Source organism: Clytia hemisphaerica, unplaced genomic scaffold (genome assembly GCF_902728285.1).
Source record: "Clytia hemisphaerica strain Z4C2 unplaced genomic scaffold, Clytia hemisphaerica genome assembly, whole genome shotgun sequence".
Lineage (NCBI taxonomy): Eukaryota > Metazoa > Cnidaria > Hydrozoa > Leptothecata > Clytiidae > Clytia > Clytia hemisphaerica.
The window spans coordinates 299,955-315,433 of record NW_027103595.1 but is presented as its reverse complement, the minus strand read 5'-3'; the positions used below and the strand labels follow the sequence as shown (position 1 = coordinate 315,433).

Sequence of the window (15,479 nt, the reverse complement as noted above, 5' to 3'; positions counted from 1 at the left end):
GATTTTAACATTACTTTTTGAGACTTACCCCGGACTGAACGCGTGGTCTGCGAGACGCACTTAAACAATTGGGCGATCACACATGGGCGTCAATTTCACCATCCCTCAATTGACATCGCCTGGAGATAAACAGAAGGTTCGTTAATGGTGGTATGCAAAGTTTTTTCCAATTTCTGATAATAATTGCCCAAAAGTAACAAGTATCTAATGTCTAACTGATGATGCCTGAATATAATATACACCAACAACAAAGATACAAAGCAAAAAGAAATTCTGTAAAATAATTTGCAATCAAACATCCTATCTGAAACATTACTTTTGATAAAATAGTATTATACTTACTATCAAAGTTGCAGAACAGTCTATGGGATTATACCTTCTACTTTCTGAAACCAACTGGTCCCAAGTTGCTTCATTGCTTTTTGTTGTATTCCAAGCTATGACTTTGGAGCGCTAAAGACGCTAAATTTTTTTTTTTTTTTTTCGTTCAAGCATTTTCGGAACGTAATATACTAGAGAAATTAAATACAAGTCGGTATTGAAAAATATAAAATATACTATATACCGGAGCCTGTCCCGGCATGGATCTTTTGGATTTAAATAAAATTCTACTAGAATTATGGATTATGTATAAGAAAGGAAAAATAAAAACTTAAACTTCATCTTGAGGGAGTCGTACTCTACCTCTCGATCCACGGATGCATCTCACTGTAGATCTAACGAGCGAGAAGCATATGATAGTTCTAATGCTGTTAGTAACTTTTGAGAAAGTTTCATGTCTTTTGTCTGCTATCATTTCAGCTAGACGCTTGTAAAATAACGTACATTCACGTCCCATCGCACCATTTGCCGCAAAAACAAGCGGAGAAAAAGTCCCATTTTCGGCTTGCAAAATACGTTCACCATATTGTCTCTTCTTTTCGCGTTCATTGGATGATAAGCAGTTCTCAATTTTTGAATTGGTGTACCTTCGAGCAAACGGGTTGAAAACCCTCACATCAAAAAATGCTCTTTGGCCAGCAGTCCAAAAACTGAGAGCGCTTATATCCAGTCTCGCCTCGCGTGAGACATTTGCATGTCTTGGTAGATCTTCGTTATTAAGTTCGTTTAATAGGGGTTCAGTTCTTACATCTACGCACACTTCTCTTAGCAATTTGGACGTAATGTCTCTAATTTCATTGTGTCTCAAAGACACGAATCCTCCCTTCTTGCACGAGAGCGCGTGTGCTAGATCGAACGATGATCCGCACGCGCAAGTTGATGGTAGTCGGTCGAGAGGCCAGTTGTATCGAATTCTGATGGCATCCCAAAACTCTTGCTTGGTCAGCTCGAAACCTTGTTCATTCAAAGGGATGGATGTCAGCCAATTTGAAACACCTTTTTGATTGAGCGTCTCCATCGTTCGTTTGGTGTTGATGTCGGCTGTCTCCAAGAAAGCTCGTAGCTTTTCCTGGTGACGTTGCTGCCGTTCGTTGTGAAGACGAGACTTGGATTTCGCTTCGGGTGCACCGTCATTTGTTTGAAGGATTTGATTCTGCAGTGCCACGGTTGCACTCATCGAGTCTCTGTGATCGTGGCTCGATTCTTCGGCGTAGATTTTCAGTCCCATTCCGCCGAGACGTGGAGGTAAGGAAAGCATTTTCTTTTCCTGGTCGTTGATGATGCGTCCACCAGTTAGTGATGGAATCAGTCGGTGCCGCACAGCTTCGTCGACTCTTTTCAGCTCGTCATTGATTGTTGGGATGGTGCGTAGGAAGTATGTCAGCTTATGTTGGTAGCTGCTGACGTAGGCTGAGTAGGCTGCTTGTGGATAAGTTGCTGCGATTTCAGCAAGAAGATTAATCTCCTGGGTCCAATCGTCGATCTTTTGGTTGATGTACTGACTTTTGTTTTCATCCGTACCAATCACCGCCCCGAGGTGCCGTTCGCCATCGGATGTTATTTTGATATCGGTACCAGCAAACTTTTCCTGTGCTTGTTCGAGTTGGTCGGGTTTAACAATCAGCCAAGATTTTGTTGGTTGTGGATAATAACCGTAGGATGGACCGATCTCGAGGAGATGATCCCACCATTTCTTCAATGCGTCCAAGGACCCAGCTGCTGTGATATCGTCGGCGAAGGCGACCATTCGGTTGTGGTTGTTGCCTATACCAATGAGGAGGATGTTAAGCATCGGTGTAACACCCAGAGCGTAGATAGCCATACCGAGTGGATCTCCTTGAGTGGTTCCTTCTTGGGATTTGATTTCTAGACCTCCAACGACGAAAAGTCTAGCTGGGCTGGAGTAGCAGTTCGTAACATATGTTGCGATTTCGGGACAGATATACTTGATATTGTGGATCAGGGCTTCTCGATTGATGTTGTTGAAGGCGTTGGCTGCGTCGACAAGGATAACAGCGTCCGTTCTTTCGTTGGTATACATCCGTCTCATGGCGTGGATTGCACCCTCGCTCCCAGAACTTCGTCCGCACATTTGCGCGTCAGATGAACCACGTACAACGTCTTCAGAGAATGCGGCCATCACAACTTTCCCCATGATTCGTCGGAGGACTTCTCCAACACCTATCGGTCTAAGTCCAGGGTTCTTGTTGAGAGGTACAAGACGTGAAGCAAAAAGTGGCGCTAACGTTGAATCCTTCACATCGATGGAGCATATCTTTCTGATGAGCACTGCAACTGATTTTCGGAGGTCTGTACCCGTGTCTCCGTAGTCTCTTGATACGAGGATTCGTCTCCATCCGTCCGCATCCAAGCCCGAGGGTCCGGAACCACCACGAGTGATCTTTGCAGCTTCGTACACCATCTTGTCGTCAATGACGTCAATATTACATTTTCGACGGTTTGAAGTGGACCTTGCAATTTGACGTCTTCTTCAGCTTTACGTCCTTCTGGATGTTTGACTTTTAGTAGATCTTTCGTTTGATCATTCAGTGGTAGGATTCCCCCTTCCATATTGTTCGACAGAAGCTTGATAGCTGAGTTCAAGTTTCCTTTTGATACGTGCTCGCGAAATTTTCGAGAAATGACGTTGATGTTTTTCTTTCTATCAACTTTTGGTAGTCTCTTTTGAAGGGTGTCTGCTTCTCGAAACAACTGGTCAAATTCTCCTTGCTGCCAGAGTTTGAGCCTTCGATTTAGTGCATCGACATGATGCTTACTCTTGGAGTTCTTGGCCGGTTTTTGCAATAGAAGCGCTGGCATGATATGTACTGCGTACATCGCACATTCTTTAATCGGGCTGTCGGCTAACCATTCGTTGATCAATCGGGTAGTTTCTTTGATGTAGTCTTTCCCGGTCGAACCTTTCGGCAGCATAAAGATGTTCTTCCTCCAGTACACTATCTTTTCATAGCATTGTTTCAGTTCGTGAGTTGCTTGATCGCCGTTGAGTTGGCCCCACATGAAATGATGTTGTACCATGGGTTCTTGAGGTGGAGGATCCGGTGGTCTGGGTGGTGGTGGAACTGGAAGTGGTTGAACGGGTCCATTGCAAAATGGAAGATGTTGTAAGACGCCGCGTTGTGAACGAAATCTTTGCTGTCCACACCTTTCGCACGCCACTAAATTGTTCACGTTTGTTCGATTGATTCGGTTTTCAGCATTTTCGGTCGGATCAGCTACGTTTGGCATTTTGATACATTAAAACCGGCTGCGAAAGAATCTTTACAGAAGACAATCACCTTTTGTTGCAAATTTGGTCTGCTTTTTGTATCTGTTTATCTTCTTTTTTGCTCGGTTTTCTTCAATATTACCGGAGCGCTGAACTTAACGCTAAATTTCTGTTCACGCGGTGTTGTTGTATTCCAAGCTATGACTTTGGAGCGCCAAAAACGCAAAATATCTGTTCGCGCGGTCGAGCTAGCTTAAAAGCTCACCACACGGCAATCTTTTATAGATGCGGTCACTAGGTTACATCGTCCCGTTTTTTCTTGAACAATTTTTTGCCAGCTCGATCCCCAGCCTCGTGAAGCAACATAGGCTCCCTTCGGGAGCAATTAGTTTATTACATATTCCGAAGTCTTTCGTGCCTTCTTCACTACTCTCCCCTCCTAACTCTATCAGGGGGATAAGGGTCAGAATAGACCTTTTCATAAATTACGTCACGAACAACACTTGCCTCGTTTTGAAACGATTACCAAGGTGATTATCTCCCTTGAGACCTTAAATCATACTTTTATAAAAAGAGTGCACCTCTGAGAAAATCCGTTGGGAATAAGTTGTCATAGCATTATTTCGAAAACGAGGCAAGTAGGTCGGAGGAATAGTCGTCCGGCCGGCGGAAATAGCGAGATTACACCCTCGCGAGCCAGGGCCGATAAACGATTCTGCGACTTAAAGAGGCCAGTACCGTATAATTGGAGGAATCGTTTAGGGCCCTGGTACAGTTAAATGAAAAATATCAAGATTCTTGATATTTTTCGACCTTTGGACTCTGGCTGAGTGAGTGAGAGAAAGATTTCGGGAAGACAGAAAATCGAGCTGCGAACGCACTTACTAGGATAATTTTCATCAAAATACTGTGAATAGCTTTACGCTGTACGACCACGGCAATGAAAACCAATATCTTGAAAAGTTGGTTTCTCGTTTTTGATGGATGGGAAGCAAGTGTTGGAGTGTTGGACTAATAACTGGCCTGGACTTTGACTGTTTTTCTCTCAATAAAAATTTACACTATATATCAATTAAACTGGTCTGTGTGAGTTTTAGTTTTACTGGCTCAAAATTATCTAATTCAGTCAAAATCATCATAAATGTTAATGTTTTTCTGGATGTGGATGGTGTGTTGTTTTGGTTATCTGATTTGACTTTTGCCTATATTTCCCTTTGACTGACTTTAGTCATGTTTAGACTCAGACAGCAGGTCCTAATTTCAGCCCTGAATTTAGTTGCTGTTAATTATGAGCTTTTTGTTCTTTATTTTTAGAGAAGTTGTTAGAATAAAACAAATCTCATGCTTATTATTTTCCAATGGCAATTTGAAGAGTAGCTGATAGACCTTTTTTCAAAGAGGCCACCCTGTTGAATAATTATGTAGTCCAGAAGAAAAACAATGCATAATTATTACAATATGCATGATACAGTAATTATGCATGGCTCTATCATTGTTTTTATGGCTGGACTACATAATTATTCAACAGGACGTCCTCTTTGAAAAAAGGTCTATTGACTACTATGTCTTATATAACCAGCCCCACCAGACAGCCCATGCAGTAATGTCAACCGAGTAAACCTAAAAGGGTATTTATCAAATCACATACATCATGGCAGCTGCTTTTTTGCCGCTGTGAAAGATGTGCAACACTGGCGAACTGAAGAATGAATTTATCAGATGAGATTTAACGTAGCATCAACCAATTTATGGAATAAACTTCATTTTCGTTGAATTGAGTTATAAAAAACTCTGAGAGATTACTGTGTTTTTTTAGCCCTGGTATTTCTGGTTGCTAAAATTAACATTGCTCAATAATTTGGTGTTAACGTACATGTTTAAAATTTTAGAATGACATTTTTGTCCTGCAAACAGTTGTACATGGATCGTAGTATTTATACATTTGGCAGCCAAAGACACTGAAAGGATTTTTGCAATAATATGGCCATTGTTTATATATTATATTGTGGACATCAAATGATAAGATATACGAGAAAATCACTGTGACATTTTAGTGAATTCATGGTTAAAAGCTGCAATCATTCAATAATTCACTCAAAAAAGCTGTGAATTGTAGAAAGGTTGCAACTTTTCACCTAGATTCAATGTGAATTGACCAAAAAGTCACAAGGAATTTTTCTGATTTTTTTCCTGTGTACCGTCAACGGCTCTAACTTGGGACAAGTGGTCATATTATGGGATGGTTGACTTTCTGGTCTGTATTTTCACTTACTGCTAAATCTCTCTTGACAACAAAGTTTGTTTTCTATGAGATTTGCGACTATGTTAATTAAATGACTTTGGAGGTTCTGTAAAATGATGGCCGAATTGCTGTCCCATGTTTTATCAGACTGTCCCAAGTTAGAGCCATTGACAGTAAGTTTATCTTCAGATCTTGCATGCTAATTTACATCAATTATATTAAAAATACTAATTTTTGCCCAAAAGTATAATTATTCTCCAAAAATAACACATTCAAGTTTTTGGGTTATTTCCAGATTTTCTAGAGGGCAGTACCGCAGACAGGAGGGGCACAAAATTTGTGTAGGAGAGCAGATTTTTATGACACAGTAATTATATTTTTATATTATGAATAGATTACTATGCCATGAAAGTCTGCTCTTCTTCACAAATTTTGCGCCCCTCTTGTCTACGCTACTGGAGGGATTCTGCAAGAATCTTGTATCAAAGTCAAAAATTTTGCATGATGGAAATTATAATTTCGTGAAATAGTAAGATTTTCTGCTGGAATTGATTTTGTCAAGATTAGATTTTTTCTATTCAAGAATACTGAACAAAAAAAATCCTTTAATGTATGCGTAACAGTGCACAGAAATTTTAAATTGACTTTTCACAGGATCTCTTTACAAAATTATGAAATTATCCAAAATATGAAAATTGAGTGTAAAAGAGGTGTTAAAGGAATTTTTATACAACATAATAATATTGATTGTTGTTTGTAATTGTAATATTGATTGTTGTTTGTAATTGTATTTTAATCCATTTTAATAATCCTTGCACAAGGTAATTTTTCAAAATTGTAGTTCATTAAGGCTAACAGCTAACAAGAATTATCTTACTAGAGAATGAAAGTTTTATTTATTTTATATAAAGTGTCCCTTTTATTATTTGAAGCTTTCCATGTCAATCTTTATCTTTCAACAAACTAATAATAATAATTTAATAGGTTTGATTTTTCAAGTGGAACCCAAATCTGCGATATCAACCTGTTCATTCCAAAAAAATAGCCTGTCCTCCTCAGGTAAAATTTTTATGCTGTTGTTTGGCAATATTATATTCTTTTTTTTTGTTGCAGGACTTTTGGACGAAACAAGCAAGATCCTGAAAAAAGGATAAAAAAATTTCCTAGGAGACTGGAAATTAAGGAAAACCATGGAAAAGGGGCAGCAAACTTTGATTGATTTTTAACAAATCTCATCACATTCTTGTAAAACTTTCTGGGTGACCAACCTTGTAGGAAATTAGCAAGTTTTTACTTTAGAAATTTAGAAATAAGAAATTAGTTTCTTGAGCAGTCTGAAAATAGAAAAGGGGGGAAGTGTAGAAAATGATTTCTATTTCTTTGAAAGAAAAAAAGTTTGGTAAGAAAATTTGCTAAGAGAGGATTGTTATTAAAAGTAAAAAAAAATGTCTTTCAATTTTTCAAATTTTACCACAATTCAAAGCAAACTGCTAGTCAGACGTAAGTTTCCTTGCAAAATACAAAAATTGAGTTTCCTATAAGAATACAGAGACATTTTTCTTGAAAAATGCAGAAAAATCATTTTCTTTCAAAATATAAACAGTTATCCTTAATACAAAGATGAAAAACACAGAGATATTTTCCTTTAAAAATACAAGAAAAAGTCAACAAATTTCTATTTTCTATGGAAGAAACTTATTTTCCTTAAAAAAAACAGAATAATGTAGAAATCTTGGAAGAAAGTCAAGAAGTTTGTACTTTCCAAAACAAAAACGTTATTTGTCATAAATTTCCAAATCATTTGGATCAAAATAAAAGAGCTTGAACTAATCTGAAAATTCATTTTTGATTCAATCTTCTGAATTTGTTTGAAAAATTTGTTCGATCTTTAGAAATATTCAAAACATTTGACAAACATAAAAGTTTAAAATTGTACTGAGTAACATGATTATTGCCTTTTTGTTTATTGCCAAAAGGTTGAAATATTCAAAGTTTGTACAAAATAAAATTATATATTATTTCCAATTTTGGCAAGTTTATTATCAGTCCAAAATGTACATAATGGCATTGTGTTTATATCTGTTTATATAATTATCATTCAGGTGTATTTTGAAAAAATGTTGAAAAATATTCTCAAGTGCCAAAATGATAAAAATTAGTAGTCACCATTCCCATTTAAACGTTCAACACTGTCAGTCATTGGTATCAGGTAGTTTCACTCAGGCGTCAAAAGACGTTCCCCAAATATCATTCAGTCATTATCATTTACCGCTATTCAAATCCATATCTCATTATATACATTTCACGTCAATCCATATTTGTACTGTCACTTGGGTAAGGCATCAGGTTACGCACACAAAGTTATACAAGGACATAAAAAGTAAAGCCAAGTTCAGTTGTAGGTATACACAGATTATAATCTTATAATACTTTATTATTCAATCCATATAAGTCCATTTCATTTTATGGATATGTCATTAAAACTCCCACTTCTAAAGAAGGCAACTTCCAATTCATCCAACCAGATCGATGAACACAATTGGCATTCAGCCATTAAGTGCTAGCTGACATCAGTACCAGAGATATATTCATACGTAGACATAGGACCTTTTACATAGTTCTTCTGTCCTTATGTCTTTTTATTCATTCAGCAGCAGACAGTAGAAAATCAGCATCAAATTTGTTTAGTTCCCTCTATAGTGTTCGTTAGCAGTATGAAATTCCAATGGCATTTTGCTTGATCAGAAGAACATTCTTCATATTCAATGAGAAAGAAATCAAGAAAGTGACAAGTGATCCTCTTGCATATTCTGTTTTGCTTTGGAGAAACAGCTTGGCTCAAACATTTTGACAGTCTGGTTGTGGCTAGTTTGTATTTGTTTTTGTTGAAAAATGATATAAACCATCCGTAGTTCGGACAAGATTTTTTTTCCTATCCGTCATTATGGGACTTTGCTAATCAACATCCGATTCGCGTACACCCCTGAAATCACTTTCGTTTTCTATGTGTACCAGGGCTTATATCCCCCGTCAACGCGTCCATCAGAATCATCAATAGCGTAAGGGGGTTAGATAAGCCGTGGAGTCGAGGGTGGCGAGATTATGTATCTGGAATTCTCTGCGGCTACGGCTAAAGTGGCGAGGGAAATGGCGAGTAAGGCAAGTAATGGCGGGTGAAAGCAAGTTCGATATTTGACGTACGGCATTATGTCGACTTTGCTTATACGGTGTATTTCCCGTAAAGAGCAAAGTAGACAACGACATGTCGTCTTTTCAAAAATAATATAAATAAAAATTACCCCCAAACAGAGCAACCCCCCCCCCCGGACAAGGCAATTTTGTAGATTTTTCACTATTCCCCCATTCTGCATCTTGTTTATGCCCAAGGGAAAACAGAAGTAAAAAAACAATTGAGATAAAGAATACATAAAGAGTATTTACAGGGAGCAAGACTTGGTAAAAGAAGTCCTTTCTCTCATACCCTTGTTTTTAGTCTTTTTTGACATTTTTTAAAATTGACATTTTAGGTTTTTTAACATAACTTTTGAACTAACACAGGGAGTAAGGACCTTTCTCGCAATTTTATTTCATAATACTGCGCATGCGTAATTTTCAACCGGTAGTGGATATTTAATGGCTAGAACCAAGTCAAATAATCCGGGAGGGGTGATTTCGGTCGGGGTTGTGGAGGGCCTAAACCATTATTTTGATTAAACGAAAATGCGACGTTCTTTAGTGACGTATTGTGACGTTCTTTAATGACGTGTTCGTCGCTTATTGGGTCACTACCAGTTAGGGTCAGGGTTGGACTCGAGAGTCACAACTGAGTGCCCTGGACCCATTTAGAGTCACTTTAGGGTCAATTGGACCCACTGACAAAATTGAAAAACTTCGTTTGAGTAATTTTAGATTGCTGCGAATAAGGTCCTTTCTTCCCCTCCTAATGAAGTAAAATTAAAAGTAATACACGGAATTTTAAGTTAGGCTTTCCTCTGAATGATTCCGGAACAATCTTTTGAAAGATCTTTCTATTCCTGCCTGCAATATAAATTCAAAGAGGTTAATTTTATTTGTGGCACACCCGGTACAAACATTTTCTGGAAGAGCCCCTTTTAATTTTTAATCAACATGTGCACAAAGTTGTTCTAGAATAAACAATGCTCGTTATACTATAACTTAGAATTATTCGAAGTTTATAGATTCCCCTTTAACTTAGCAGTTAAGATTAATAAAAGCGTGTGTCAATTTAACCGAATTCTTTTCACTTTTATTCAATTTTTTAATTCAAAAAACCATAAAAACGACATCGCAAGATATATATGCAAGAAAAAAAATAAAGTTCAACAAGCCAAAAAAATATTAAAATGAATCCAAATATAATAAATTTATTAAAATCTATCTGTGCAAATATTTCAAATAAGAAATCTTTAAAAACCTGTAACCAATTTAATATCATAAAGGGGAATAAAGTAATAAAGCTAATGTCATCTTAATATTTATGCTCTTTTCAGTTGAACAAAATATGAAGCCATAAAAATTCTGTCTTAGTTTATTCCTTCTAAGATGAAAGAGAAAGCTTATGATTCCTCGTCAAATTAATCTAACTGCTCCATTATTTAGAATAACTTGGTGGGATTCAAAACTCAAATCATAGCAAGAAGGGAAACAGTTTATTCCCTACGTATATGCATTCACTCAAAGAAGTTAACTCATGTGTGTGTGTGTGTGTGTCTTGTAAAGCATCGTGTATCTTGTGAGAAAAGGAAAACCAACATGGCTGAGCAACAACAGAATGTCGTAGACTACAATCAACTGCAAGTTATAATACAACAATTAGTTCGCAACGAAATGCAACCAGCTATGCAACAAGCTGAGAATCGTGCCAAACAGGCACTCGATCAAACAACAGCTAGTACTTCGACAAATTTTTCAAAATTAAAAGCTAAATTGGATAAGCAGAGATTAAATGACAACATCACATTTACGAAAGCTGGCCACACCGATCAATTCAAACACAATCAACAAGTGTTGGAGGTTATTGACGACACCTTAGAAGCCATGGAATCCGCCGACGTACAAGCAATGAAAGATCATCTAGAAAAAGGTAGGAATTTGATTCTAACCAGAGTGAAACATTTGAGAATCGCTGATACATACGGCTGGTTCACTGTGAAAGAATTTAAGGCTAACGAACTGACTTCAGGGGAGGCAGAAGAAAAAAGACTGAAGAGAGCTATAAAAAACGCGGAATCAGTGAAAACTAAACTTTTCAAAAAGGCCAGGTTCGATGACGACAAAGAAAAGCCCAAATCAAAACAAGACTCAAAATATAGAATGGACGATATAGTTTGTCACGGATGTAGGAGAGTCGGCCATTATTTATCACATTGCCCCTTTACCTCAGCTTCTACAACCACATCGCAAATACCCTCGATTGCCTACTCGACAACAAGGTCTTCGTCTACTAATAAAAATCCTTCTTCAACAAATACTAGGAGTAAATCCGGTTAAAAAACTATATAATTGAGTTATGCTTTATCGACATTACAAAAAAGACAATTTATTCGTGTTATTAATTTTTAAAAACAAACACTCGCAATCTGCTGAATTTATAGACTATAATAATATATTTTTATCATATGACTAACGTTGTGTTCTTAAATTGCCATCATAAGCCCATTATTCGTGTTTATGATTTTTAAGAATGTCACTGATTTATAATTTATGCCTTTGTATTGGCTAATGAACGCATGACGATTCGTCGAATGAGATATTTTACCTTGATCAAATTTGTTTTTATTTTACTTTCTTTCTTTTTTCGACTTTTCGCATTTTTGAAAAGTTTTTTCTTACTTTGCCACTCCAGAGAGATTTTGGGAATTTGATCAATCTACCGAAAGTCTATCTGTCGCCGGAAGAATTCAGGAATTTTCAAACTTCTGGGAAAATGAATTGAAAGCGTCGAATTTTGCCCTCGGTATCGTGCGGGAAGGCTACAAAATACCATTCGAATCGGAACCTCCTCCATTTTTTGCCAAAAACAACGCATCTAGCTTAAAGAATCAAGAGTTTGTCAAAGATAGTATTGAAAAGCTTTTAGAAAACGGTTGTATTGAAAAAGTGACAGAGCCACCTTATTGCATCAATCCGCTGACCGTTGCAGAAAGGAATTCCAAACTTAGGCTAGTACTAGATCTCAGGCATGTAAACAAACACATTCAGCCAAACAAATTCACATACGAAAATATAAAACAGGTTTCTGAGATGATTAATAAAGACGATTTTCTAATTACCTTTGACCTCAAAAGTGGGTATCATCACGTACCAATTAACTTAAAATTTCAGACTTTTCTAGGATTCGCTTGGGAATTTGACAGTGAAATGCAATTTTTTGTATTTAAAGTTTTACCTTTTGGCTTGAATATCGCATGCTTAGTCTTTACAAAGCTTATGCGTCAATTAGTCAAGAGATGGCGTTCAAAAGGAATAAAATGTGCTATGTATTTAGACGACGGTATCGTAGGGGACAATTCATACTTCTCGTTAATACAAACAAGGGACCTGATGCTCAACGATATGCGATCCGCTGGTCTAACAGTTAATTTCGAAAAATCTAGCCTTGAACCAGAGAAAAACAAAACATGGTTAGGATTCATTATAGACACAGCAAACATGAATTTTGAAGTTCCAACACCAAAAATCCAAAAAGTGCTCAAGCTAATTTCAGAGGCGTTAAATAGTGAATTCTTATCGGCAAGAAAAATTTCCAGAATAGCAGGCAATCTCATTGCTATGGCACCAGCTATCGGTCCGATCGTGTATTTATTCACAAAACAAATTTACAAATTTGTCGAATCAAGTTTTTCCTGGGATAAAAAGCGTCTTTTGAGTCTTAACGTTTTACAAGAACTCGAATTTTGGTACAACAATCTAGAAAAAGTAAAAACTTTCAGAATAAAAACGAAACCTGAGATCACCAGAATTATTTTTTCGGACGCAAGCGGTACCGGTTACGGAGGTTACGTCGTACAAAAGTTTGGAAATATTATAGCAAAAGGAGATTTCGACCAGACCGAAAGGGAAACAAGTTCGACATTTCGTGAGCTAACAGCAGTTAAATACATTCTGCTATCTTTTCCTCAATTACTCGAAAACGAGACAGTGGAGTGGTTTACCGACAGCGACAATATCTGTAAAATTATTAATCGAGGTAGTACAAAACAACACTTACAAAACATTGCAATTGATATTTTCAACATTTGTTTACTACACAATATCGAAATTTATCCTACTTGGATCCCTCGAGCGTTAAACGAAACAGCCGATATAATTTCAAAATCGATCGACACAGATAATTGGTCCATTGACAACGAGACTTTCGATTACATTATTAAAAACTATGGACAAATTACAATCGACAGATTTGCAGATAACCTAAACAAAAAATCCCCTAGATTCAACTCTCGTGAATACTGCCCAGGGACATCAGCAATCAACGCATTTTCATGTCATTGGGGAAAAAATGAGGTTAATTGGCTTTGCCCTCCCATATCACTAGTAGGTAAAACTATTCAGCACTTGAGAAACTGTAAAGGTAAAGGAATATTGCTTGTTCCCTTGTGGCCTTCGTCATACTATTGGCCATTACTGACGTCAAACGGTCTTCAATTTGAACCTTTTGTAAGAATGTTTTTAGTACTAGATCCTTTCTTTGTAAATTATTCCAGAACTAAATGCGTTTTTGATGGCTTTGCCAAATTTTATTCCTTAGCCTTGTTCATCGATATGTTAGAATAAGAAATAACCTATTGAAATAAATACAACTTCTTTGTCATCTAATTCCCTTAACAATTGTATTTTTTCCTGTTTTATGTTGACGACATTTCTCGCTTCATTGGAAGCCTGTTTACCATGATTGCAACCAAGTGAAAGATATGCTTCCGTGACAATGCCTCCGTGCATCACTGTTTCGGCGTCAATGTCTCCGTACAAACGTGTTTAAAGGAGCTCTGCTTTCTCCAACGATTATCAATTTGCATTATCATTTCATGATATGATCACTACAAAGGTAACAAAAAACTATTCATTTTCTTTTTTCCCAACAGATCACGGCAACGCGCCAGGGTTGAGAGAGAAACTACTGAACATTAAGGACAGAAACTTGAAACGAAAAGCTGAAAGCCTTCCCATACTATTAGAAGCAGCCTATGCAAAATCTACCCTAAGGAAGTACAAGCCAGCCTGGGAGAAATGGTTAATCTGGTCCGACCCCTTTGACGAAGTGATTAGCTGCCCCACCGATCCGATCTACGTCGCAATTTACATAAACGATCTTACCAATTCTTTCGCGACCGAAGGTGCACTAACCGCAGCAATTTTGGGTATCCGTTGGGGCCACTTGAATTCCGGATTTGATTCTCCGACCAATCATCCGCTCGTCAGACTAGCAATCGAAGGCGGTAAACGTATAATAGCAGAAAGGAGATCCCCCTTAAAAAATTGCCACAGAAAGGAGCCCTTGTCCTCAGATCTTATCAAAAATCTCGTACGGAAATATTCAACCTCTACTAACTTGGTCGATATTCGCTTCCTTATCATGGTCCTTTTAGGATTCGCAGGGTTTTTTAGAATCAGCGAGATACTGAAAATCCAGTTGAAAGAAATAACATTCGATCAGTCTGGCGCAACAGTTTATTTACCTTTTTCAAAAACAGATCAAGTACGCGAAGGTAACATCGTTTTTATTAGTAAAACAGATACAGAGTGTTGTCCAATCTACTGGCTTCGTAAGTATCTAGCATTGTCCGGGCTAAGACACAAGCCTGAAGCATACTTGATTTGCCATCTATACAAGACGAAAACAGGCCACAACGTGCATAGCCACCGCCCAATATCCTACACGACAGCCCTAAGCACATTCAAAGACCATATCTCAAAAATGACCGACCCTACCATATACGGTTTACATTCCTTGAGGTCAGGAGGAGCATCAGAGGCTGCGAACAACGGTATTTCTGATCGTCTTATCTCAAAACATGGTCGATGGTCTTCAAACACCAGCAGGAACACTTACATAAAAGACAAAGCCGAAACTAGATTTAGAGTTTCACGTTCATTGGGAATTTAAATGCCCATTTATTATATTTAAAGAATATGGTCGTTTTTTCCTCTTTCTTTTTCTCTCTCGTGTTTAATGCAAGCAAATACCAATGAAAAAGTAACTTTATTGTTTTCTATTTTTCTGTTCATTTCGAAAAGGAAAAATAGTCGAGAAACGAAGTTTCCAGCGATTGAAAAAAGCTGGAAAAACAGGTTCTCGACAGTTTTGCACGGAAATGCATTTAATTATGCATGCACGTCATTATGTAATAATGAGATGCATGCGCTATTCAGCCTTTATATTCTGTTCAAAAAATTGAGAAAATCCTCGCTCTTGCATTCACTCAAAGAAGTTAACTCATGCAAATTCAAACAATTTCGTTTTCTATTTCATGCACTTATCTGGACCAACGTACCAACCGATGCACTTATCCGGACGAACGTACCAATCCATACACTTATCCGGACGAACGTACCAATCGAAAAGACACCAATTCAACATACAAAGAGAACTAAAGATCGGAATGG

General features: G+C 37.4%; 1 protein-coding gene across 1 annotated transcript; it reads right to left on the bottom strand.

The window, feature by feature from the left end:
• Window positions 1-652: 652 nt before the first annotated feature.
• Window positions 653-2,536, bottom strand: LOC136801784 (uncharacterized). The gene has a single exon (XM_067058449.1). It carries the CDS (start codon window positions 2,534-2,536, stop codon window positions 653-655), a length of 1,884 nt encoding a protein of 627 aa, XP_066914550.1.
• Window positions 2,537-15,479: the final 12,943 nt, after the last annotated feature.

Coding starts and splice junctions, on each gene's coding strand:
- LOC136801784 (XM_067058449.1), bottom strand. CDS start 2,536: ATGGGGAAAGTTGTGATGGCCGCATTCTCTGAAGACGTTGTACGTGGT.